Source organism: Vipera berus, assembly GCF_964194415.1.
Source record: "Vipera berus genome assembly, chromosome: 1".
Lineage (NCBI taxonomy): Eukaryota > Metazoa > Chordata > Lepidosauria > Squamata > Viperidae > Vipera > Vipera berus.
In genome coordinates, this window is record NC_138202.1 from 357,337,475 (window position 1) to 357,365,228 (window position 27,754).

Below are 27,754 nucleotides of genomic sequence, written 5' to 3' on the forward strand. Positions count from 1 at the left end.
CAGCATAGGATAGCTGGCTCAGGAATTCTGGGACTTGAAGTCCATGAGTCATAAAAGAGCCGAGGTTGCCTACCCCTGTGCTAGAGGAATAGATGGGATATCTTAAGATAAAAACAAAGATTTCCCTTTGTGCAAAAACAGGATTTTTGACATGTTCCTAAGCATATGCCATTGACTGATTGATTGATTGATTTAATTGACTCATTATATGCCATCAAGTAGGTACTTAGATTTTCTTCAAGCCAGTCTGTTCCCATCCTGGTCTTTCAATTCTTCCTGTGAAGAACTTATTGTCATAACAGTCCATCCATCTTGTTGACATTCATCTGATAGAATATATGTAGCTCAGGGTTGAAGTGTGGGGGTCCTTGCTGTTCTGAGTTTGGTTGCTTTCTTACAGATGCTTCATTACCCAACTAGGTAACATCATCAGTGCTGGAAGGGAGTGGGGGTTTGAGGAGAGGAGGAGAAGAGGGAGTGAAGAGGAGGAGGAAGTAAAGGAGGAGGAGAACTGTGGGGTCCTTGGTGCTCTCTAAGCTTGGATGTTTTCTTGCAGATGTTTCATGACCCAACTAGGGAACATCATCAGTGCTAGATGGGAGTGGGGGGTTGAGGAGAGGAGGAGAAGGAGTGAAGGATGAGAAGGAGGAGGACTGTGGGGTCCTTGGTGCTCTCTGAGCTTGGTTGCTTTCTTGAAGACGCTTCATTACCCATCTAGCCTTGGTGGAGCAGTGGGCTAATGCCTCCTTAAGTAACACCAGCTGCCTGCAATTAGTGCAGGTTCGAGTCCCACCAGGCTCAAGGTTGACTCAGCCTTCCATCCTTCTGAGGTAGGTAAAATGAGGACCCAGATTGTTGGGGGCAATAAGCTGACTTTGTAATAATGCCGCTTAAGCAGGCATATACATAGAATGAAGGCTATTGCTAAGCACATTGATTTGTGCTTAGATTGTAAGCCGCCCTGAGTCTTCAGAGAAGGGTGGGATATAAATGGGATTTAAAAAAAACAAAACATCATCAGTGCTAGAAGGGAGTGGGATTTGCTCTCTATATACAAGTGCCTTGCTCGGTCAGTGCAATACACTAATCAAGGAACTACCAGCTCAGACCAACAGTCAACAACAGGCTAATTAAGGAACCCCCCCCAAACAGAAAACAACTCTCCCACTAACACTGACAAGGCAAGACACTTGTCTATAGAGAGCGAACCCCACTCCCATAATTTGAATGCCCGTTGGGGGACACCTATTGCAACAACACAAGCCATAATGCAGTCGCTTTAGCTCAGCTTAAGAATACAGCTCACCCTCGACTTAACAGTCATTTAGTGACTGTTTGAAGTTATAACAACAACAATAATGTTGGAAGGGACTTTGGAGGTCATCTAGTCCAACACCCCCCCCCCCCCCGCTCAGGCAGGAAGAACCTATACCATTTCAGACAAAGTCAATCTCTTCTTAAAAACCTCCAGTGATGAAGCACCCACAACATCTGGGGTCAGGCTGTTCCACTGGTTAATTGTCCACACTGTCAGGAAGTTTCTCCTTAGTTCTAAGTTGCTTCTCTCCTTGATAAGTTTCCATCCGTTGCTTCTTGTCCTGCTTTCAGGCGCTTTGGAGAGTAGCTTGACTCCCTCTTCTTTGGGGTAGCCCCTGAGATACTGGAAGGCTGCTATTGTGTCACACCCCCCCCCACAGTCCTTCTCTTCATTAAACTAGACATCCCCAATTCCAGCAACCGTTCCTTATATGTTTTAGCCTCCGGTCCCCTAAGATTTACAAGATTTAACAGAATAACAGAGTTGGAAGGGATCTTGGAGATCTTCTAGTCCAATTTCTTCCTGGACCAGGAGACAGGTAGTCCTCACTACAATTCATTTAGTGACTATTGGAAGTTACAATGGCACTGAAAAATATAACTGATGTCCATTTTCCACACATATGACCATTGCAGCATCCCCATAGTCACCTGATCGAAGTTCAGACACTTGGCAACTGCCTCATATTTATGACGGTTGTGGTGACCTTCTGATAAGCAAAGTCAACACAGGAACCAGATTCACTTAACAACCGTGTGACTAACAGCTGCAGGGATTCTCTTAGCAACTCTGGCAAGCAAGATCGTACAATGGGGCAAAATTCTCTTCACAAGTGTCTCACTTAGCGACGGAAATTTTGGGTTCTCTTCGTGATCGTACATTGAGGACTAACTGTGCTTCTAAAAAGAGCCACCTTACTGACTTATTCAACAACCACAATCAAAACAGGTCATCCCTCCAGGAAGGAGGCAGAGCCATCCATCCAGCCTCATACCTGATTTGGGGATTTACACCTGAGATTATTTTGCTACCAGCTTCCTCCTGATTTTTTTATTTTTTTGTGGTACAGAGCAGTTTTTTTCCAACTTGGCAACTTGAAGATGGGTGGACTTCAACTCCCAGAATCCCTCAGCCAGCTGGAATCTCAACTCTATTTAGGCAGGAAAAACCAATGGGACAAGTACAGATTGGGTGAAACCTGGCTCAAAAACAGTGAGAGGAACCTTGAAGTCCTAGTGGCCAATCCCTTAACCGTGAGCCAGCCATGTGCGGCAGCAGCCAAAAAAGCTCATACAATCCTTGGTTTTATAAACAGAGGCACAGACTCAAAATCACGTATTAGTACTGCTTTATAAAAAATTACATTACATTACATCTTTACATAAGCTGTTTAGCTGTTAAATCATTAAACCTTGATAGGATGGAAACTAATCAAGGAGAGAAGCAACCTGGAATTAAGGAGAAACTTCCTAACAATGAGGACAATTAACTAGTGGAACAGCTTGTCTCTAAAATTTGTTGGTGCTTCATCACTGGAAGTTTTTAAGAAAAGACCAGACAGACACCTGTCTGAAATAGTATGGGGTCTCCTGTCTGAGCAGGGTTTGAACTACTAACTAGAATATCTCCAAGGTCCCTTCCAGCTGTTCTGATTGACTGAAATGGTATAGGGTCTCCTGTTTGAGCAGGGGGTTGGACTAGAAGACCTCTTAAGGTCTCTTCCAGCTGTTCTGATTGATCGAAATGGTTCGAGCAAGGGGTTGGATTAGAAGATCTCCAAGGTCCCAGCTCTATTCTGATCGATTGATTGATTGAGATTGGACCACCACCTGTCTGAAATTGTATAGGATCTCCTGCTTGAGGGGGGGGGGGTTGGAATAGAAGACCCCCCCAAGGTCCCTTCCAGCTGTATTCTGATTGATTGAAATGGTATAGGGCAGGGGTCTGCAACCTAGACAACTTTTAGACTTGTGGACTTCAGCTCCCAGAATTCCTCAGCCTGGCACACTGGCTGAGGAATTCTGGGAGCTGAAGTCCACAAGTCTTAAAAGTTCTCAAGGTTTGCAGACCCCTGGCATAGGGTCTCCTGCTCGAGCAGGGGGTTGGACTAGAAGACCTCTAAGGTCCCTTCCAGCTCTAACCTGATGGATAATTGTCCAGTTTGGAAAGCACTGTTGCAGAGTAACACAACCTGTTGCAACCTGTTCCCGCTCACCTGTTCTCGAAACTATTTCCCCCCCCCCCCCGACAGTTAACGCATGCGCAACATTGCTCCCTTCTCCTCCGACAAATCCGGAGGGAAACGAAGCGCTCCGGCAAATCCGAACGGGCGCTCGGTTCAGCGCAGGCGCACCGGGTCGCTCTACCGCGCGGCCGACTTAATGCGGCACCTTCGGTTCTCGGTTGGCGAGCGTGACCGCGCAGGCGCAGTAAGGCGGCAGAGGGGCTTCTTTCCCCCCCCCTCCTCCTGCTCCCCTCCCACGTCCCCACAGCTGCAAGGCGCGAGCCGGCGGGGCCGTTGATGACTCGGTTTCCCTGTTTCTCCTCACGGGAAGGGGGAGAAATGGCCGGGACTGGGGCGGGGGAGTCTGCGGGATGAGAAGCCTTTGAGAACGGGGAGGGGGGAGGGATAAAAAGCTCGACCCCCTCTCTTTTTTTTTCTCCCCCCCCCCCCGGTGCCTTCAGACGCTGATCGTTTCTCCTCAGGAGAGGAAACTGAGGAGAAGGAGCGACCCCGAAGGGACCCCCACCTCGAGGGAGGCGGTTTCCAGTCATGGACGAGCAAAGTGTTGAGGTAAATAACCGTCCTAAGCCTTCATAATTGCGATGATGATGATGATGGTAATAATAATAACAGTAACAATGATGATAATGATAATAATAATATAGTGTTGAGGTAAACAGCCTTCATAATTGCGATAATAACGATAAGAGTAATAATGTTGAGGTAAACAGCCTTCATAAGCCTTCATAATTGCGACAATAATAATAACAATAATAATAATGTAACATTTATTTATTTATTTTTATTTTTATTCCATTTATATCCCGCCCTTCTCCGAAGACTCAGGGCGGCTTGAGGTAAACAAACAGCCTTCATAAGCCTTCATAATTGCAATAATGATAATAGTAGTAATAATGTTGAGGTAAACAGCCTTCATAAGCCTTTATAACTGCGACAATAATAATAATAATAATAATAATAATAATAATAATAATAATAATAATAATAATAGTAACAACAATAACAATAATAATGTAACAATATTGAGGTAAACAGCCTTCATAATTGCAACAACAATAATAACAATATTGTAACAATAGTGTTGAGGTAAACAGCCTTCATAAGCCTTCATAATTGCAATAATAATGATAAAGAGTAATAATAATGAGGTAAACAGCCTTCATAAGTCTTCATAATTGCAACAATAACAATAGTGTTGAGGTAAACAGCCTTCATAAGCCTTCATAATTGCAACAACAATAATATTGTAACAATAGTGTTGAGGTAAACAGCCTTCATAAGCCTTCATAATTGCAATAATAACTAACAATAATATAATAATGATAATTATTGATGATGATGATGGCGGAATGGGGAGGTGCTTCTCCTCTCAGACCGCCCCTCCCCCAGAGGTGGGGGATGGATATGTGACGGGTGGCTGCCCTGCCCCCCCAAAATGGAGACTCCGGGAGGACCTTTTTTGCCCCACCTTCTCTGCCCCCCGCAGATAGAAAGGACTCCAAATGAGATTTTTTTTTGGGGGGGGGTGTCATGCGTGTGTGGTTACTGGTAGTCCTCGACTTACAGCAGTTCATTTAGGGACTCTTTAAAGTTACAACGGCACTGAAAAAAGTGACTCAGGACCATTTTTCCCAGTTACGACCTTTGAAGCATGCCCATGATCATGGGATTAAAATTCAGATGCTTGGTGACTGGTTCATACTTAAGACCGCTGTTGTGTCCCAAGGACACGCGGTGCCCCTTTGTGACCTTCTGACTAGCAAAGTCAATGGGTTAGCCAGATTCACTGAAAGGCCAGGTTACTAACGTATCAACTGCAGTAATTCACTTAATAACTATAGCAAGAAAAGTTGTAAAATGGGGCAAAAGTCATTTAACAAATGTCTCACTCAACAACAAAAAAGTTGGGCTCAATTGTAGTCGTAAGTCGAGGACTACCTGTATTTATTTGACATAGGTTAACGTGATGTGTCCTTTCTGTTGTGGGTGGGAATCTAGTATAGTAATCCTTGACTTTTGACCACATTTGAGCCCAGAATTTCCATTGCTAAGCAGGGTGGTTGGTATGAGTGAGTTTGGCCCCATTTTGCTGCCTTTCTTGCCACGGTTGTTAAGTGAATCACTGCAGTTTTAATCACACGGTTGTTAAGTGAATTGGGCTTCCCCATTGAGTTTTTGTTAGAAGGTCACAAAAGGGGATCGGATGACTCTGGGATGCTGCAGCCATCATAAATATGAACCAGCTGACAGGTGTCTGACATGATCATGGAGAGGCTGCAAGTCATAAGTGTGGAAACTGGTCAAAAGTGACTTTTTTCAGTGCTGTAACTTTGAACGGTTGCTATTCCTCCTTTGAGAGATGGCAGGATGTTCCTTTTTTGCTTAACTAAGGTAGCTATTAGCTATTAGAAAGATATTAAATCACATCAGTTTTTGGTCTGACAGACTCAAGGAGAAAAGAAAAGAAAAAAAAGGATTAATATGGCTCTTGTTCAATTCTGGAAAAGTCTGTGGAGATTCTCCATCATCCAGGTTGTAGTTCTCCCAAAGATGCTTTTTCAGGAGGCAACTGGACTTTCTGGTTTTTGCCTGAAGACGTTTCGCTCCTCTTCCAAGAAGTTTCTTCAGCTCTGGCTGGATGGTAGGGAGTGGAAGGATTTTTATACTCCTTGAAGCCAGCTGGTCATTTGCATTCTTTTAGAGAGTTGTTGAGGCCACTGGGGGATTTGTCTGTCTCGGAGGGACCTGACATCATCCATCTCCAGTCTACAACACAGTCCTTTCTGCAGTCCTAAGAAGGCTCCACAGATGACCCTGAGGACACAGACAAACCTCCCAGACAAACAAAGTCAATGGGGAGGGCCAGGTTTGCTTAACTGCAACACAATTTACTTAACAACTCCATTGATTTGTTTAACAACTATTTGTTTAACAACAACCTGGCTGAGATACCTATTGGCCATTTGTGAGGCCCTTGCACACTGGTTGTAAATGCTAAGCACCCAAATTTTGATTACCTGACACTATAATGACCATAACAGTACCAGTTGTTCAGTGTTGTCATAACTTTGAATGGTCATTGAATGGTTTTTAAACAAGGACTACTACTACTACCTTGAGCTCTGAAAGGCAAAGTAAGATATGAATTTAATGTGTAAACATATAAAACTGAAACATTTGGATTATGCTGTATTTCACAGAACTAAGAGAAAGCAAGAATAAAATATGATTTGTTTCCATAGCTTTCTAAATCTTACTTGAAGCAAAAAGGTACTGTGTATAAAAAATACATTCTGTTGGAATGTGCATTGTATGAATCATATGCATTTCAGCCCATCTTAGAAACATACCAGGGGGTTGTGTACATATCCTCTTCCTGCTTATAGTAGTGAGGTTTGTATTCTGCAAGATTATAGAGCAGGTGTGTCCAACCTGTGGCCTATGGTCCACATGCACCATTACCACTAGTAATGCAAGCCCATAAGATTGTAAGCCTTTTAACATTATTATGTGATTTATATACAATAATTATATTATATATTTTATAGGCGACCCAACACAATTCCACTCATTGCGGCCAGGCAAGCCAAAAGGTCGGACACCATATTCTAGAGTGTCTTCTAAACAATTAGATGCATACTTATTTTTTGCTCTTTTGTTACAGTGTTAGCAAGATACTGAAATGTAGATGTAGATGTAGCAAACCTTTTTTTATTATTTAAAAATAACATTTAGAAATAATTTCATGTTGGTTCCTCTCCAAACACTGTTGTATAATATCCCGGAGCAATATGGTTGAGCCTAGGTTTAAGTAAAATGTGAGTTGATATGAATAAGATAATGTGGGTACAATTTACAGATAAAGCTGACACATATTTGTCTTGATTGTGTTTCTTTTCTTTCTTGCAGAGTATTGCTGAAGTATTTAGATGTTTCATTTGTATGGAAAAATTGCGTGATGCACGCTTGTGTCCACATTGCTCCAAGCTATGTTGTTTCAGTTGTATTCGGGTAAGTAATATTCACAAATATGGAGCCAAGTTACTCGTGTGGAGACAGTAACTAGATTTTGGATGTGTAAATGTTTTTGAAAATATTTCAAAGCAGATGTAAGTGTACAGAGATTCTAATTTATTGGCACACTAAGAAAAAGAGTTTTAACTTTTTGTTCTGGTGCCTGCTTTCCATTTACTAGTAGCCATGCCCAGATAAAATATTGGAATAATTTATACTATTTCCCTAAAAGGAAAGCAGTTCTGAATTTAAACTAATTTTCTTCCAAAAGTAAAAATAAATCTGACTTGTTTTCATCTTCTCTTTCAATATAAAAATTAAATTCCAAAACTAAATTTTGAAAAAAGGTAACTTTCTTTTCAGGTGTATATAATAATTCCAACATTTTAAATGAAAAAAAAAGTTGAAATTCCTGGGATTATCCTTAGATTGTATGTTGCTGTTAAACTTAAGAACCCAGAAATTTATTACAGTCACAATTGTTTTGAGACTAGTGATTCTCTTAGAATGATTTTACACATGTAATTTTCTGAACAAAATAATTAAATAGGATTGAACCAATATTCAGGATTAATACATTGATAACATACAAAACAGTGCCATTTATTTATTTATTTATTTTATTTATTTTATTACATTTATATACCGCCCTTTCCCGAAGGACTCAGGGCGGTTTACAGGATGATTAAAAAACCAAGATACAAAAGTTAAAAACAAATTTAAAAAAATTATATTTGTCCCTGAATAAATAAAACCCCAATTAAAATTAAGATTAGTTCTCAGCCTGGGCCAGAGAGCTCGAAGAGCCAGGTCTTCAGGTCCCGGCAGAATGAACGGAGATCGGGGGCAGTCCTCAGCTCCACTGGCAGCTGGTTCCAAAGGGCAGGCGCCCCCACTGAGAAAGCCCTATCCCTGGGTGTCGTCCGCCGGCAATCTCTTACCGGTGGCAACCTGAGAAGACCCTCCCTGTGGGAGCGCACTGGACGAAGGGTACTTGATGCCGGCAGCAGGTGTTCCCTCAAATATCCCGGACCCAAGCCATTTAGGGCTTTATAGGTCATCACCAGCACCTTGAATCTCACATGACCAATTTTCTTGATTAATTGTTAGCTCTATGTGTGACTACAGATCATGAGTTCATATCTCACCTTAGCCATGAAAGCTGGCTGGATGACCTTGGGTCAGTCCCTCTTTCTCAACTAACCTACCTCACAGGGTTGTTATGGGGAAAATAGGAGGAAGGTGTATTGGATATATTTGCTGCCTTGAGTTATTTGTAAAAATAATAAAGGAGGAATACTAATAAATAAATCTGGACTAACATATAGACTGGGTTTGCAGAGCATTTTAGATTAAACTGGGATTGGCTAGCTTATACTTTGGCATGTTCTGGGAATTCAGCCGTTGTCTTAGCATGTTGTATGATCCAGGCTATTCAACAAGGTATAATTTCGTATTGGGAGTCATTTTCTGAGTGCAACAGTATTCAGATACAACAAATAGGGATGTTTATGCTCTGAGATGGTAGCATTTATGTGTTGTGTGAATTCCATTCAAGAATAGTTTGCTGATGCTGAAGAAATATGTCCAAACGTATTATAGGATTTTTGTTTTTCTAATGTTTCTGGAACTTTCTGGTGTTTTATAACATGCCTTTTTTTGTTTGACAGCGTTGGCTGACGGAACAAAGAGCTCAGTGCCCACATTGTCGGTAAGCTTTGAATTGAAGCTCTTTGGACTGTTGTGGTCACAGTTTAAATTTGGCACATGATGGAATGTTACCTCTCTCGACCTTCAGTAATTAATGAAAGTTTAAACAAGGTATAATTTTAAGAATTCCCCACAATTGTCACTCCTTTGATGTCACTTAGAACAATTCTCCCTAGGTCAGAGTATAGATAACCTGGTTCCCTCTATCCAGGGGTTCCTAAACTTTTCGTCACCACACCTCCTTTTACTGTAATCTTAATGCACACTTATCTAAAAATCCAATCCTCAAAATGAACACAAGTGGATGGTGAAAACAGTACAATGAAGCGAAAGATAGACACTGTACCTAAAGGTTTTCTGTGCCTCACCTGATCTGCATCTCCCCACAGTTTCAAGTTCCGGGATTCTCCTCCCACGAGCATCATGACCAATGCAAAGAATTGGTCTCGGTGTAAATCTCAAACTTACGAATGCTATATCTTCTTTAAAATTTTCAAGTTCTGGCTATATGCAAGCATTTATTCCCTCCCTCCCCCCAAAATAATTTGTTATTCCTAGTTTCAAAAATAACTGTTAGGCAAGATTTCCCTCCTTGAACTGATATGAAATTACTTACTGTAAGTAAGTACTTAATTGGCTTCCTCTGAACGTGGGAAAAATTACAAGGAACATTTCAAGTTAGGGCTCCTGAATTGCAGCTTACTGATGAACGCCCCCAACTTCTGATACCTTCAGTGTTTTTATTAAGTGCTTCAGAGGCGGAGCGATTGGATAAAGATGCAATTGCATAAACTCCTGTTTTCAGTTCTGTAATAATGAATATTATCCTATTCTAATTTTTTTTTCCTTCTTAAAAAGCAGGATTTTTACCCAGAACTTTTACTTGCAGAGCTCCACTTCAGTTGCGAGAACTTGTCAATTGCCGTTGGGCGGAGGAGGTGACCCAGCAACTGGACACGCTCCAATTATGTAATCTGAGCAAGCATGAAGAGAATGAAAAAGACAAGTATGTAGATTTAAATGGCCCCCTGACGGAAGGGTTTGTAATGTGTTGCCCCTAAATTCGGTCGTAATTTAGAAATTTTAAAAACGGATGGGATTTTTCTCCCGTAAATAGCTATATAAGGAGTGGATTTACAGTTATGTGAGATGTTGAAGTGGAACATGGATATTTCCTGTGAACCCAAAGGTGCTTTTTCATGAGGCCACTGGACCTTCTTGTTTTTCTTTGGAGACGTTTTGCTTCTCATCCAAGAAGCTGCTTCAGCTTGGGATGGTGGGGAACTGAGGAGTGAAACGTCTTCAAAGAAACAAGAAAGTCCAGTGGCCTCTTGAAAAAGCACCTTTGGATGACCAAGAATCTCTATAGTTATTTACCATGACTGGAGGCTAAAAAAACATATAGGGAACGGTTGCTGGAATTGGGTATGTCTAGTTTAATGAAGAGAAGGGTGAGGGGTGACAGGATAGCAGTGTTCCAATATCTCAGGGGCTGCCCCAAAGAAGAGGGAGTCGAGCTATTCTCCAAAGCACCTGAAGGCAGGACAAGAAGCAACGGATGGAAACTCATCAAGGAGAGAAGCAACCTAGAACTAAGGAGAAACTTCCTGACAGTTAGAACAATTAACCAGTGGAACAACCTGCCTCCAGAAGTGGTGAATGTTCCAACACTGGAAGTTTTTAAGAAGAGACTGGACAGCCATTTGCCTGAAATGGTATAGGGTTTCCTGCCTGTGCAGGGGGTTGGACTAGATGACCTCCAAGGTCCCTTCCATCTTCTTCTTCTTCTTCTTCTTCTTCTTCTTCTTCTTCTTCTTCTTCTTCTTCTTCTTCTTCTTCTTCTTCCTCTTCCTCTTCCTCTTCCTCCTCTTCTTCTTCTTCTTCTAATTATTATTATTATTATTATTATTATTATTATTATTATTATTATTATTATTATTAAGTTTGTTTTCTGTAATGGATTGAGGGTGGTATTGGTGTGCCAATCATCCTTCCACTTGCTCTAGTTCAGGGGTGTCATAGAGTTTTTGGGTGCAGTCATGGGGAAGGTAGGCTTGTCTTAATTTACAGACCCACAGAACAGCAAAAAGATAAGCTAAGTAAAAACACTGACACCCCCTCGTATTTCAATGAACAATGTTCTCCGTCCACTACATGACTTTGACTTAGGACTGTAATTGAACCCACAATTTTGATTGTAAATCATGATGATTGTAAAGGTGGTTACTATGTGACCAGACCTAATTTTAGTGCCTTTTTTGTGGCAGTCGTAAAGCAAATTTTTTTGTGGTCGGGTGGGGGTGTTTGGTTTCTGGCAAAAATTGTTCTAGTTTGTAATCAAGTAACTGTGGGCTGCTGCAAATGGTTGAGTTAGGGTTGCCAAGCAACGCAGGCCAGTTGCCAAACATCCAAAATGTAGTCATCTAACTGCGAGGGAGGGCAGATTTTGGAACTTCGACTCTGGGTGGTAACATTTTCCGGGTTGGTTTGTCGCAACTTTGAACGGTTGCTAAGTAACCAGTCTTAAGTCAAGGACTACTTGTATAGCAAAAGAACTTCCACAGTTTTGTATTCCTACAATGGAAGTAGGTATCCTTCACTGGTGCATACCAAACAGACCCACAGTTTAGGGTGGAAAGACTCACTGAATGAATGTGTTTTAGGAGGAAATGATCACACACCAAGCACCCTTCTGCCAAAGGAGGCTTGAGCTGAGGTTAAACATAGGATTTTGTTGTTGTTAGTTGCAAAGTTGTGTCCGACCCATCGCGACCCTATGGACAACGTTCCTCCAGGCCTTCCTGTCCTCTACCATCTTCTGGAGTCCATTTAAGCTCACACCTACTGCTTCAGTGACTCCATCCAGCCACCTCATTCTCTGTCGTCCCCTTCTTCTCTTGCCCTCAACCTTTCCCAGCATTAGGCTCTTCTCCAGTGAGTCCTTCCTTCTCATTAGGTGGCCAAAGTATTTGAGTTTTAGCTTCAGGATCTGGCCTTCTAAAGAGCAGTCAGGGTTGATCTCCTCTAGGACTGACCGGTTTGATCGCCTTGCAGTCCAAGGGACTCGCGGGAGTCTTCTCCAGCACCACAGAATAGAATAGAATAGAATAATAGAATAGAATAGAATAGAATAGAATAGAATAGAATAGAGAATAGACAATAGAATAGAGTAGAATAGAATAGAATAGAATAGAATAGAATAGAATAGAATAGAATAGAATAGAATAGAATAGAATAGAATAGTTGTTGTTAGTTGCAAAGTCGTGTCCGACCCATCGCGTCCCCATGGACAACGTTCCTCCAGGCCTTCCTGTCCTCTACCATCTTCTGGAGTCCATTTCAGCTCACGCCTACAGCTTCAGTGACTCCATCCAGCCACCTCATTCTCTGTCGTCCCCTTCTTCTATTGCCCTCCGCCTTTCCCAGCATGAGGCTCTTCTCCAGTGAGTCCTTCCTTCTTCTCATTAGGTGGCCATAGGATTTATAATTCTTAATTAAGGATGACGTAGAAAACCTGGTAGCTGTCCTCTAAGGAGCACTTGTTGGAAAAGTAAGCAAATCTCTGTGCTCCTGGTATTATGAACGTGTGCTCCCACAGGATAGCATTTGAGTACAGTTTGTATTCCAAAGTGCAGTCAGCCAAGTTGTAACAAAGAAGAGCATCGGGAATATAAACGGAGAAGCCGACTTCTTTCGTTCAAGCAAGCTGGAGGTTGGAGGTTCTCCAAGCATCCCATTCGTGCTTGTCCTAAGCCAACCTGGACATTTGCCTAGAATAGAAGAAAGCATTTGATGAAAGGAGAGAAAATAAAAGGCCTTTTCTTTGGAGGACAAAAAGCCCCTTGGGGTGATTTCATAGATAGTCCCTCAATCTCTGTGGAGAAGCTGAGGTAATTTGCAGTCCGTTTGAGAGGTAGCCTAAACTTTGTAGCTGGAACTGTTCAGTTTCTCCGTGTATAACTAACACGTATCTTGATAATGGGAAGACTTGAGTTAAGAGCTTGTGAAAAAGCACGTGGGGGCCATGGGCACTTCTCTCTTTTTATAATTTTTTTTGTATTAATTTTTTTTCTTAATGTAAAACACTTGCATTTTTATTAAACATTTTCTGAAGATAAAATATAAATGAAAATGAAGACAATGGGGAAAAAGTAAGGGGAAAGGGGGAAAAGGAATAAGAGTTGGGGAAAGGAGTAGAGGAGAAGGAGACTTTATTAGAAAGAATTTGTCCCTGGCAGAGAAGCACTCAGTGTACTTGAAATACAAGAGGGGAAAACAAATAGCAACTAAATTGCTGACTCGTAATTTCCCCAACAGTGTGTGTCTTTACACTGCTTCCCGTTTCTATCAGCATTTCAGCAGTAGTTTATTGTGGCTGATGTCAAGTAAAAATAAGCTCCTTAATGGCACTTCCCACATTGTTAAAATGATGGAGGAAAACAACTCATAAGACCGCTTGTCCTGTCTGTCCGTTAAGTGCAATTTTTTTCCTTTCTTTTTAAAGGTGCGAAAATCATCACGAAAAGCTTAGTGTATTTTGCTGGACGTGTAAGAAGTGTATCTGCCACCAGTGTGCGCTTTGGGGTGGAATGGTGAGTAAAGCTTCAAAGAGTTATCTGCTCAATGCTTATTCTGTAGAAACAGAATTATCGCCCTCGGGTTACTGAAAAGTTGGGATTGCAGGTATAGTTTGTGCGCTAGCATTGCAGGAGGTAAGTCTTTTGTAACTTAATATGAAATTACAGGTAATCCTTGACTTAACGATCACAATTGGGACCAGAATTTCCATAGCTAGGCAAGACAGTTGTTAAGTGAGTTGTACCCAGTTTTATGACCTTTTTGCCACAGTTGTTAAGTGAATCACTATGGTTAAGAGAATTACTCAGTTGTTAAACAAATCTGGCTTCACCCATTGACTTTGCTTGTTGGAAACCAGCTGGGAAAGTGGCAGTTAGCGATCACGTCAGCCCAGGATGCTGCAACTGTTGCATATTATTCTCAAGTATAATATGCATGTAATAAAATGTATTAGCCTGCAAGAAGGATATAAAGTTCTATTTTATTTAAGGATGGGTTACAATCAGAAAATCTTACTCCCCCTATTTAACACCTAGTGACACCAACTTTTGGCAGGGATTTCTTGTTGTTGTTAGTTGCGAAGTCGTGTCCGACCCATCGCGACCCTATGGACAATGTTCCTCCAGGCCTTCCTGTCCTCTACCATCTTCTGGAGTCCATTTAAGCTCACGCCTACTGCTTCAGTGACTCCATCCAGCCACCTCATTCTCTGTCGTCCCCTTCTTCTATTGCCCTCAATCTTTCCCAGCATTAGGCTCTTCTCCAGTGAGTCCTTCCTTCTCATTAGATGGCCAAAGTATTTGAGTTTTAGCTTCAGGATCTGGCCTTCTAAAGAGCAGTCAGGGTTGATCTCCTCTAGGACTGACCGGTTTGATCGCCTTGCAGTCCAAGGGACTCGCAGGAGTCTTCTCCAGCACCATAGTTCAAAGGCTTCAATTCTTTGGCGCTCAGCCTTTCTTATGGTCCAGCTTTCACTGCCATACATTGCAATTGGGAAGACCATAGCCTTGACTATACGCACTTTTGTTGACAGGGTGATGTCTCTGCTTTTTAGTGTGCTGTCTAGATTTGCCATGGCTTTCCTCCCCAGGAGCAAGCGTCTTTTAATTTCTTGGCTACAGTCCCCATCTGCAGTGATCTTGGAGCCCAGGAAAATAAAATCTGTCACTACTTCCATTTCTTCCCCATCTATTTGCCAGGAATTGAGAGGGCCAGATGCCATGATCTTGGTTTTCTTAATGTTTAGTTTCAACCCAAGTTTTGCACTCTCCTTCTTCACTCGCAACAAGAGGCTCTTTAGTTCCTCTTCACTTTCTGCCATTAGAGTGGTATCATAAATGACTCCTATTCTGTTCTACTGTGCTGATATTTAAAATTGATTAATGAAGATCAGCTTTGACAAGAAAAGCATGTCATGTACCTTTTACTATTTAAACCTTGAATTAAGTATTTATAAGGTGTTTCTGAGTAGTTCATTTAGCCTTTTCCCCAGAAATATTAACTTCAGACATATACAATAGTTCTTTAATGAGGCAGCAAGAGACTTATCTCATCCCAGACATTCTTCTTTTGAACTATTACCATCTGGCAGATAGTACAGGAGAATAAAAACAAAGGTAAACAGGCTGAAAAATAGTTTTTATCCCAGAGCTGTAACCATATTAAATACCACAGTATAGTGCAACATTGAAGTGCAATATTAGGGGCAGTGCAGTGGTGCAATGGTGAATAGAATGTGGAGGAGGTGTGTGTATATAATGTACTTATTTGTGGTTTTTACTTGTGTGTAGCGTGCACTGTGGACAGCACTTAATTTTGTTGTGAGTTACACAGTGACACTAAATATATTCTGTTCTAAGCTAGGCAGTTTTACTTCAATTATGTATTCACTTAGAACCTGAATAGATTTTTTGTAAGAAATGTGACTGCAAGAAAAACCAGATTCAGCAGGTTGAAAAGGGCTTTCTTCCAATAATGATCTTTGGGATTCATTTGGGCAGGGGTCTTCCCACTTGGCCCTTTGATGACTTGTGGACTTCAACTCCCAGAATTCCTCAGCCAGGCACGCGTGCCTGGCTGAGGAATTCTGGGACTTGAAGTCCACAAGTCATCAAAGGGCCAAGTGGGAAGACCCCTGCGCTTGGGTAACAGTGCAATGTTTTGAGCTGGCATAATGAAGCTACCGTACTCATTCGTCTCTTTCTAACAGCATGGCGGGCATACTTTTAAGCCCTTAGCGGAAATATATGAGCAGCACGTCACAAAAGTGAATGAGGAGGTGGCAAAGCTTCGCCGGAGACTCATGGAGTTGATAAGTTTGGTGCAAGAAGTGGTAAGAACAACCCTCCCAATTTTGTTAATGTGCAATTTCTGACGCTCTCAATGCTTTGCTGCAGGGATGATTGTTTGAAGCTGGCAGGTGCTTTCTAACCTCGCACGAGGTGAAAGAAACAATTGCTTTCCAGGTTGAACCCTAATAAAACAGATTCTCAGCTTTCACTAAGAAGAGATGCGAGTCTCTCTCTCTCCAGCTTAGCACCTTCAGCCCTTGCAAAAAGCAGCACAGATAAACCACCACTCAGCCCAACATCTCCATTTTTAAGCGAGGCAGTGAGTCGTGCCTCGTTTTACGTTTTGGCCATGGTGGTTAAGCGAATCACTGTAGTTATTATGAAGTGCAGTCATCAAGCGAATCTGACTTCTCCTATTGACCTTGCTTGCCAGAAGCTCCCATAAATAGATGCTGGTTGCCAAGCACTGAAGTTTGATCACATGACTGTAGGGATACTGCAACAGTCATAAGTTTGAGAACTGATTATAAGTCGCTTTTTTCCAGTGCTGTTGTGACTCTGAACAGTCATTAAATGGCTGTTAAGTCGAGGGCTGCTTTTATTCTAGAGAAGAGACTTCCTAGTTCAGTGGTAGGCAACCTTGGCTCTTTTATGATTCGGGGACTTCAACTCCCAGAATCCCTGAGCCAGCCTGGCTCAGGAATTCTGGGAGTTGAAGTCCACGAGTCATAAAAGAGCCAAGGTTCCCCACCCCTGTATGTTTTCAAGGTAGGAATGTTTTTAATGCTGCTCCTTTAAAAAAAAAACGAGCAAAGTGCCATCTATTTAACACCTCCTAACTCCAGGTTACTTATTATATATGTGTTGCAGCAACCAGACAGTGGTTGAGAGACTGTGAATAATAAAACTGTCACATCTGTTTCTCTGGGTTTAGAAGGGGAATTAGAGTTATGCATAAGAATCGTGAGGTATAATCCAAGGCAGACATGTCAAACACAAGGCCCGGGGCCCAGATCCGGCCCGCGAAGTGGTTTCACGTGGCCCGCGAAGCCATCCTGGAAACAGTGAGGGAACGGCCCTCACTGCCTCGGCCCTGGCCCAGAGACCCTCCTCCTGCCAGAGACCCTCAGATCTGTCCCACTCCTGCCCAGGCCCCCATAGGCACCCTTGATGCGAATGATGTAGAGCTGGCCACGCCCACCCAGTAGGCCATACGCACTTTAGCCACGCCCACACAGTAGGCCACGCCCACCCGGGCCATACCCACCCGGGCGCGAGGGCAACCGCAATGCTGATGCGGCCCTCAATGAAATTGAGTTTGACACCCCTGATCCAAGGTGATTTATTCTCCTGATATATCATAGAGGGGGGAGTAAAAGATCCTAGTGACAGAGGCAGATGTTTTATATTGCAAGGTTTAAGTTTTGGGTTCTCTTCCTTCCTCTGTGAGCTTCTCTCTTTCCAAATAAAAAGTGTTACCTGAGGCAGAATTATCATTTAGCTGCTCAGAAATTGTTCCAGCCTATACTTTTCAGTTTGATGTTGTGGTTAAGGCAGCAGGCTAGAAACCGGGAGACTATGAGTTCTAGTCCTGCCTTAGGCACAAAGCTAGCTAGGTGACCCTGGGTCGGTCACTTTTGCCCGGCCCCCAAAAGGAGGCAATGGCAAATCCACTTCTGAAAAATCTTGCCAAGGAAATTGCAGGGACTTTCCCAGACAGATCAGACATGTTTGAATGGAAGGGGGAAAAAATACGTGTTTCTTCCATTCAAGCAAAGCGGTTATGCAGGTACGTGGAAGTAGCCAGAAGTAGATGCAAAGCCACTGTTGAAGTTAGAGAAAGATGTGGCTGTTTTAATGATTTTGAAGGTGGTACTCCATATGCTTTCCCGCATGTTCAGTTCACTTATGTTGAAGGATTTGCACAACCTAGAATGTTGTACCCATGTAAAGAAGCAAAAGCTGTCCAGGCAGTTGTAAATTGATGCCATGTGTGTTTTTTTCAGGAAAGGAATGTTGAAGCAGTCCGCAGTGCGAAAGATGAACGTGTTCGGGAAATCCGGAATGCTGTGGAGATGATGATTGCTAGGTTAGATACACAGCTGAAGAACAAACTCATCACACTAATGGGTAGGTTTGCCTTTTGGGGGCTTACATTTTAGGACAGGAATTGAACTTAGCGCGACAGATATTGAGGGCTGTGTGCCAGTGGTTTGTGAAGTTTAATTGAACAATATAGGCAGTCCTCACTTAGCATCACTCGTTCAGTGATCAAACATATGACAGTACTGAAGAAGTGGTACTTACGATGGTCCATTGCAGCATCCCCACAGTCATACGATTGCAGTCAGGGCACTTGGTACCTGGCTCATGATTATGATGTCATAGTATCACGTGGTCGCCATTTTCTATTTTCTTTGCCAGCTTTGTACAGGCAAAATCAAGGGGGAAGCCACAAATGGAGGTTGTCGCTTAACAACCCACAGTGATTTGCTTAACTGGAATTTCCAATGGGATTGTGTGATGTTGGAAATTCTGATTGCCATCCTTAATTAAGGACTCTGTTTAGATGTGTTTGAGTCAAAAGGAATGGACCTCCCGTTCTGTCTCCAACATTATATTTTTATTTATGTATTTATTTATTTATGTCTCTGATGCCTCTGACAAGGCCTTAACAAGGTGCTTGTCTCCTCCATCTTCCAACAGTAGGAGAAATAGATTATTTTGTAAGAAGGCTGAGTTGCTTATTAGTCAAACGATGGCTCAGCCTTGAACTGAGCAGAAATTCTCTTGGCATAGGATATTAAGCTATAACTAGATTTTTATTGTAATTGGGCTTCAATATTTAATTCTTTCTTAACTTTTGTATACTGTATTTTTATTGTATTTATTGCCCTGTACACCGCCCTGAGTCCTTCGGGAGAAGGGCGGTATAGAAATTAAATTATTATTATTATTATTATTAGATAAGTCTGGAAATAATTAGACATCGAAAGCAGAATATATAATTGATACAAAAAAGCCTGTTCTGTTTTCCAGTAGGAAATAGCTCTGCCCTGTCTTGCATGTGACAGTCTTTTAGATATTCCGAGGTTGTTCTCATATCCTCTTAATGCTTTCTTTTGCAAGCCAGGGAGCCTTTCCTGCCCCTTTAAATTTGTGTATTTTGTTGACTTTATTTATTCAGTTCCTATGGCCACAAAACAAATGTTCCTCATTGGAGTTGTGTTCCTGACTCATCATCATCCAGAGAGCTTTAGAAAGGACAAAAAGAGACTCCAGGACTCACTGGAGTTTCTTTGTGTCCTTTCTAATGTGTACTAGTAAAGGTAAAGGTAAAGGTCCCCCCGCACATGCATGCTAGTCGTTTCCGACTCTAGGGGCCGGTGCTCATCTCCATTTCAAAGCCGAAGAGCCAGCGCTTGTCCAAGGACGTCTCCGTGGTCATGTGGCCGGCATGACTAGACGCCAAAGGCGCACGGAACGCTGTTACCTTCCCACCAGAGTGGTCCCTATTTTTCTACTTGCATTTTTACGTGCTTTCGAACTGCTAGGTTGGCAGAAGCTGGGACGAGTAACAGGCGCTCACTCTGTTACGCGGCACTCGGGATTCGACCCGCCAAACTGCCGACCTTCTGATCGACAAGCTCAGTGTCCTAACCCACTGAGCCACCGCGTCCCTTTTATGTGTACTAGTACTAGATATAATCCGTCGATAATATTTTTACATGGCTTTCGTGTTTTTAATTCAACACTACCCAGAGAGGCTCTCTGAGTGAGATGAGGTGTGTGTGTGTGTCTCTCTCTAATTTGATATATAAATAAATAAAGTGAGACCTAACCAGAACAGATCATAATGAAACCATTACCTGCAATCACCTGAATGCAAGTGCGTCTGTTAACACAGCTCCAGCTTGCACTGGCTTCTTAGTGCTCCATCCCACTGCGTACACGTGATCAGCCAACGGTCCTTTTTGTCACAAGAGATTTTTTTTTTTAATGTTGTGCGAGCTGCCTAGAATTTGCGATTATGATCGAAGCAGCTTTTAAGTTTGGTTAAATAAAATACTTCTGGACTCTTCTGATGTGCACTGCTGCCAAGCCATGTCTCTCCAACCATGGCCGTATGCTTTGGGGTTTTCCTAGGCAGATGGCAGATGTTAAACTTGTTATAGTTAAACATTACTGCCTTTAACCTGCGAGTCCCTTGGACTGCAAGGCGATCAAACCGGTCAGTCCTAGAGGAGATCAACCCTGACTACTCTTTAGAAGGCCAGATCCTGAAGCTAAAACTCAAATCCTTTGGCCACCTAATGAGAAGGAAGGACTCACTGGAGAAGAGCCCAATGCTGGGAAAGGTGGAGGGCAAGAGAAGAAGGGGACGACAGAGAATGAGGTGGCTGGATGGAGTCACTGAAGCAGTAGGCGTGAGCTTAAAGGGACTCCAGAAGATGGTAGAGGACAGGAAGGCCTGGAGGAACATTGTCCATGGGGTCACGATGGGTTGGACACGACTTCGCAGCTAACAACAACAACCTTTAACCTGGCCCTGTGTCAAAGCCTCTTTGGTTTGAGTGCACAGTGCTGCGATAGCGTCATTTTGTTTTTACATTTTGGGGTTTTTTTTGTCGGCTGTATAGGTCAGAAGACATCCCTCACGCAAGAAACGGAACTTCTGGAGTCTTTGCTACAAGAAGTAGAACATCAGGTAATGGAAGCTATTTTTGTGGACACTCCATCTCTGGAAAACGATTTTAAGATCCGATAACCAGACATGACTTATAGGTTTAAAATAACAAACTATGCCTCTTTGATTTAATGGCAGTACAGATAGTCCTCAACATACAACCACAGTGGATCCTGACATTTCCGTTGCTAAGCCAGACGGTTGTTAAGTGAATTGTGTCCCATTTTACAACCTGTTTTGCCACAGGTGTCAAGCAAATCATTGCAGTTAAGTGAATCATGTGGTTGTTCAGTGAATCTGTCCTCCCCCATCGACTTCGCTTGTCAGATCCCGGGTGGGAAGGTTACATGTGGTGATCACATGACACTGAGACTGTGCAACTGTCATAAATACATACCAGTTGTCAAGTGCCCAAATTTTGATTGCGTGACCCTGGGGATATTAAAACAATCGTAAGTGTAGAAACCAGTCCCAAGTTGCTTTTTCAGTGTCGTTGTAATGGCCACTAAGCAAATGGTTGCCAATAAAGGAGAATATTTGTAGCTCAGTGTTGAAGTGAGGGGTCCTTGATGCTCTCTCCTGGTTGTTTTCTTGCAGATGTTTCATTACCCAAACTAGGTAACATCAGTGCTAGTTAACCTAGTTTGGGTAATGAAATGTCTGCAAGAAAACATCCAAGCTCAGAGAGCATTGAAGACCCCTCAGACACATGGTTGTAAGTCGAGGACTACCGTATAAAGCAGTGATGGTGAACCTTTTAGAGACCGAGTGCCCAAACCGCAACCCAAAACCCACTTACTTATCGCAAAGTGCCAGGGTCGCATCAGCATTGTGGTGCCCTCGGGGGGGCAGAGAGGCACCTCGGAGTGCCACCTCTGGCACGCAGAAACCGGGGGTGCAAAAATGGGCCAGCGTGCTGTAAGGTGCAAAAACGGCCGCCACCGCACCGCGGGGTGCAGATACAAGACGCTGCACCACACAAGAATGGAGCAGGGCTAGTATCACCCAGGCACTAGCCCCGCCCCATTTGCAGCACGTGCGTGCTCGCGGCCCCTCGCGCGCATGCACGCATGTAAAATGCTTCCCTCTCCCTTTTCTTCCAGTCCACCAATCGACAGTGGTTGGTGACCTCTGCTCTACCACCTCTACTTCAGCTTGTTAGTCGGCCGCATCGCCTCCTTTGTGCTGGGCGGGGCTCCTGCTCTGGGCGGCGGTGGCAGCCTGATGGACCTGCTGCTTCCGGCAGTGGCGCGGGTGCCAACAGGGAGGGCTCTGAGTGCCGCCTCTGGCACGCGTGCCATAGCTTCACCACCATTGGTATAAAGTAAGGAGAGTCTGCCTGGGTAAGAGCAAAGCCCCCTCTAACCTAGCATGGAATTCATTGTGATTTTACGTGCTTTGTATTTTAACACGAATGAAGGCAGGTATACATGTCACCACATTACAAAAAAGATGTTGAGACTTTGGAAAAAAGTGCAAAGAAGAGCAACTAAGATAATAAAAGGCCCGGAGAGTAAAACAGACAAAGAACAGTTGCAGGAATTCGGTATGGACAGTTTAGAGAAAAGAAGGACTGGGCGGGGGGGGGGGGGAAACGACACGATAGCAGCATTCCAGCATTTGAGGGGCTGCCCCAAAGAAGAGGGAGTCAAGCTGTTTTCCAAAGCACCAGAGGGCAGGACAAGAAGCAAGGGATGGAAACTCATCAAGGAGAGAAGCAACCTGGAATTAAGGAGAAGCTTCCTAAAAGAACAATTAACCAGTGGAACAGCTTGCCACCAGAAGTTGTAGGTGCTTCATCACTGAAGGTTTTGAAGAAGAGAATGGACAGCCCCTTGTCTGAAATGACACAGATTCTCCTGCTTGAGCAGGGGGCTGGACTAGAAGACCTCCAAGGTCCCTTCCAGCTCTGCTCTGATTGATTGAAGATAATGTTGCAGGATCCAATCTGGGTTGGTTTGTATTTTAAGGTGGGTGTTTAACTAAGGCCTCTTTCGTCCTCCATTTCTTTCTTTACAGCTGCGGTCATGCAGTAAAAGTGAATTAATCTCCAAAAGCTCCGAGATTTTAATGATGTTCCAACAAGTGCACCGGAAGCCCATGGCGTCTTTTGTCACCACACCTGTCCCTCCAGACTTCACGAGGTAACAGCTGCATTCAGCTATTTTAGGTAAAGGTAAAGGTTCCCCCGCACGCACGTGCTAGTCGTTTCCGACTCTAGTGGCCGGTGCTCATCTCCGTTTCAAAGCCGAAGAGCCAGCGCTTGTCCGAGGACGTCTCCGTGGTCATGTGGCCGGCATGACTAGATGCCAAAGGCGCACGGAACGCTGTTACCTTCCCACCGTCATGGTCCCTATTTTTCTACTTGCATTTTTACGTGCTTTCAAACTGCTAGGTTGGCAGACGCTGGGACGAGTAACAGGTGCTCACTCTGCTACGCGGCACTCGGGATTCGACCCGCCAAACTGCCGACCTTCTGATCGACAAGCTCAGCGTCCTAACCCACTGAGCCACCACGTCCCTTTTATTCACTGGGGTTGGAAGTGCACACATCTTAAAGGTGCCTAGGTTGAGAAACAAGCGATCTAGCTTAAAGAACCAATTTGATCCATTCAGCTATTTAGGATGGATCAAATTGGTTCTTTAAGCTAGATCGCTTGTTTCTCAACCTAGGCACCTTTAAGATGTGTGCACTTTCAACCCCAATTCTTTTTTCTTTACACTGAAAATTAATTGCATCTTAAGAGTTAGAGTTGAAAAATCCTTTTTAAATTAGCCATATATAAGCTTGTGTGAATGAGGCAGAGGGGGAGATACATGATATTGCCTACCTCCTGTTTACAACACAGTCCTTTCGTCAGTTCCAAGAAGTTTCCCCACCCATAGTACTTAGGGTAGATACTATGATAACAGATTATCGGAGTTGAAAGGGACCTTGGGGGTCTTGTAGCCCAACCCCCTGCTCAGGCAGGAAACCCTATACCATTTCAGACAAGTGGCTGTTCAGTCTCTCCTTGAAAACCTTCAGTGTTGGAGCACCCACAACCTCTGGAGGCAGGTTGTTCCACTGGTTAATTGTTCTCACTATCCATGATTAGTTTCCATCCGTTGCTTCTTCTCCTGCCTTCAGGTGCTTTGGAGAATAGGTGGACCCCCCTCTTTGTGGCAGCCCCTCAAATATTGGAACACTGCTATCGTGTCATCCCTAGGTATTCCTTACCAGGAAGATTCCTATATTTTGAAATTAAGGCAGACTTTGAGACAATAGGACAGTGGTGGCAAGCCTATGGCACGTGTGCCAGAGACGGCACTCAGAGCCCTCTTTCTGGGCACGCGTGCTATGCCCCGGAGATGGCAGACGTCCCGCTTCAACCAGCTGCCTGAGGTCCCACGTGGCCGGATGCATCCCGGCACGGCTGGTTTCCCTTTCCCCCCCACCCCCCCTCTGTCCTTTTCCTCCTGGCCTCGCATGCTCTCCTTTTCCTGGGCACAACCCACTGCATCGCCTCCTCAGCTGTCGTCCAGCTCAGAGGCAGCTTCTCTGAACTGTTGGCAGTGGGCTGCGGAGCCCCAGAATGCGCCGGTCGAGGAGCTGGCAGGCTGTGGCTGCTGACGGTCACCGTCGTCCCCCATGCGCTCGCTGGCCTCTGTGTGCGGGAGCCGATGGTGTCAGGCAGCAGCTGCCCCGGCCCCTGCCTCGCCTTGACACGTGGCAATGGCACCCCCGCCCTGTCTCGCCTTGCCTTGCCCCACAGGACGAGCCTCCTGCCCACCACCCCACCCACCAGAGACCCCCTGGATCTCCCCCAACCCTGCCCACCCCCCCACCCCCCACAGGCATCCCTCCCCACAAACAACATCGAGGTGACCACGCTCACTTTGGCCACACCCACCCAGTCTGCCATGACCACCACAGCCACAACCACCCAGTGGGCCATGGCCCACCTGGCACCCGTTGATAAATAAGTGGGTTTGGGGTTGCAGTTTGGGCACTAGGTCTCTAAAAGGTTTGCCACCACTGCAGTAGGATATTTCAGAAGCAGGTGCACTATCCACCAAGTTTAGAGGGCAGAATTAAAATCCTCTTTAATTACAAACTATCGGGATCGCTCTAATGCAGCGGTTCTGCACTGCCTACTGGACGATCCAGTTGGTCTAGTGCAGGGGTGTCAAACTGCCGGCCCACGGGTTGGATGCGTCATGGCGAAACCGGGCCCAGCCCATTGCCGGCAATGGGGGAAAATGTGTCGCGACACGTCATGTGACGTTGCAAGTTTGACACCCCTGCTCTAGTGGTTGAGGCACCAGGCTAGAAAACGGGGTTATGAGTTCTAGTTCCACCTTAGCCATGAAAGCCAACTGGGTGGCCGTGGGCCAGTCACTGTCTCTCTTAGCCCAACTCACTTCACAGGGTTATTGTGGGAAAAATAAGAGGAGGAAAGTGTTGCCGCTTTGTGTGATTTGTAAAAACAATCCGGTGGGTACAAATAAATAAATAAGGTCTCCAGACTTTGGTGTCATTGCTAGGACAGCTAGAAGCTTTTAGATTTGATTGTTACCCAGGTGTACGTAATATGTTATTGCATGAATATCATAGGTGTGTGTTGGAGGTTGTGGGATGGATTTTTTTTAAAATGTGTTTTGTTTATATCAGGGGTATTCAAACTTGGCCCTTTTATGACTTGTGGACTTCAACTCCCAGAATTCTTCAGCCAAGCGTGCCTGGCTGAGGAATTCTGGGAGTTGAAGTCCACAAGTCATAAAAGGGCCAAGTTTGAAGACCCCTGGATTATATGGCCATATATTTTAATAAACTATCACCATCCCTTTTTAAAATCCTGCGAGGGAACTTTGAAACTTCCTGCAGTTTAATAAATAAATGTGAAGAGGCTTTTTTTTTAAAAAAAATGTTACAAGGATCTCATGCTTTTTCTTTTTCTCTGCAGTGAGTTAGTACCTGCTTATGATTCAACTACCTTTGTCCTGGAGAATTTTAGGTAAGAACATTACCTAATTCTATTTAATTTGTTTAGAGGGAGGGTCTGCGATGACTGCCCCAGGGTTCCAGGGAAAAGATGCATCTGTTGAAAAGCGTGACACCCGTATACTCTGGGAAGCCCCTGTTTGAAGTAAAAATCCAAAGCATAACATGTTAAGAGCCGTGGTGGTGCAGTGGTTAGAATGCAGTATTACAGTCTAATTCTGCCGGTTGCCAGCAGTTTGATTCTGACCAGTTCAAGCTTGACTTAGCCTTCCGTCATTTCGAAATCAGTAAAATGAGGACCCAGATTGTTGGGGGCCGTAGGCCGACTGCTTAGAAAGGGCTGCAAAGCACGGTGGAGTAGTATATAAGTCTTATTGCTATTGGTATTAAGGAATGGCTTAGTCTTGATTCAAGGGCTGCTGTTCCGTGTGCTAAATTCTACTTCTTTCAACTTTAATAGCACTTTACGTCAGCGAGCAGATCCAGTTTACAGCCCACCACTTCAGATTTCTGGGCTTTGCTGGAGGCTAAAAGTGTACCCGGTAAATTTTAACTGATGTTTATTTTATTTATTTTTTTATTTTTCATCATATTTAGGAACCAGCTGTCTCCCTTGCAGAGGGACTCCGGACAGTGTACAGATAAATTAAAAGCATTAAAGCAGCATATTAAATATAAACTTTAAATTTTAAAGGAGACAAGCAATGTTAAAAATTAATTATGTAGTATTAAGAGATACATGAATAGATGTTTGTTACAATTTCTGATACATTTCAGTGCGCTAGTCCTATGACAAATGCTGGTATATTGTTCAGCTTGCTGAGATTCAGGACTTCAGAACGCAGATATTTGAATCTAATATTTTGATGAATGCAGACCAAACATGGAGCCCCAACATAAATATTAAACAAACATATTGTTCCTAAAACATATAAGGAACGGCTGCTGGAACTGGGACTGTCTAGTTTAATGAAGAGAAGGATGAGGGGGGACATGATAGCAGCGTTCCAGTATCTCAGGGGCTGCCCCAAAGAAGAGGGAGTCAAGCTATTCTCCAAAGCCCCTGAAGGCAGGTCAAGAAGCAATGGATGTAAACTAACCAAAGAGAGAAGCAACCTGGAACTAAGGAAAAATTTCCTGACAGTGAGGACAATTTAACCAGTGGAACAACCTGCCTCCAGAAGCTGTGAATGCTCCAACATTGGAAGTTTTTAAGAAGAGACCGGACAGCCATTTGTCTGAAATGGTATAGGGTTTCCTGCCTGAGCAGGGGGTTGGACTAGATGACCTCCAAGGTCCCTTCCAACTTATTATTGTTGTTGTTGTTTTGTTGTTGTTATTATATTTTAGTTTGAAACAGAGATGACCACCGCCCACTATAATCAGCAACAACTAGCGGAGTAAAATCCGCAGGGACTCCTCCTTATTTTAGTATAGATAGGCCAAAAACCCCATTGATAATATGCTGCGTAGTATGATTTGTTCCCCTAAAAAAACCTGATTAACCCAAGTAATGTTCATTGACTTATTAAAAATCAAGCCCATTATTTTTTAAATGAGTCATGTCAGAGTTGCTACTTAATATGCTTTATTTATCACAATTCCTTCTTTCCGGAAAGCCTGCACATATTTTTATGCTTAAGCCTTTTTCCCTGTTTAAACGAATTGTTTGAAAATGTAGCGAAACTAGATACAAAATAAAACAATCACTTGCACTGACAGCTTGTTTGACTTTCGTACAAGACGTCCTATTTCGTTGTTTATCATATCTGAACCTTTGAGGTCAGAAGGTCTGTAGCTTTCTGTTGCATTCTGCTTACTAAGTGAATCTCAAGCTTATTCTGCTGACTGAGAAACAGTGGACTTTGATTCATTATGGGGGACTTTTTGTTAGGTGCTCAAGCTGTCAGCCCACGGTATCACAGAA

General features: G+C 43.6%; 1 protein-coding gene across 8 annotated transcripts in view; it reads left to right on the plus strand.

The window, feature by feature from the left end:
- Positions 1-3,671: 3,671 nt before the first annotated feature.
- Positions 3,672-27,754, plus strand: part of TRIM37 (tripartite motif containing 37) — a 66,484-nt gene continuing 42,401 nt past the window's right edge. For 2 of the 8 annotated variants that reach the window (XR_014028784.1, XM_081346679.1), the window contains exons 1-12: positions 3,838-4,112; positions 7,112-7,156; positions 7,473-7,574; positions 9,248-9,288; positions 10,177-10,293; positions 13,792-13,879; positions 16,075-16,197; positions 18,163-18,286; positions 20,797-20,864; positions 22,863-22,987; positions 25,790-25,840; positions 26,288-26,369. Coding sequence is in view for 7 of the 8 variants with exons in the window: in XM_081346679.1 (XP_081202805.1) it covers positions 4,092-4,112; positions 7,112-7,156; positions 7,473-7,574; positions 9,248-9,288; positions 10,177-10,293; positions 13,792-13,879; positions 16,075-16,197; positions 18,163-18,286; positions 20,797-20,864; positions 22,863-22,987; positions 25,790-25,840; positions 26,288-26,369 (987 nt within the window). In the remaining variant the exon portion in view is untranslated. Of the gene's footprint in view, positions 3,748-3,833; positions 4,113-7,111; positions 7,157-7,472; positions 7,575-9,247; positions 9,289-10,176; positions 10,294-13,791; positions 13,880-16,074; positions 16,198-18,162; positions 18,287-20,796; positions 20,865-22,862; positions 22,988-25,789; positions 25,841-26,287; positions 26,370-27,754 lie in introns of those variants that run through there. The other 6 variants (XM_081346682.1, XM_081346684.1, XM_081346680.1 and 3 more) reach the window with 6 other exon arrangements.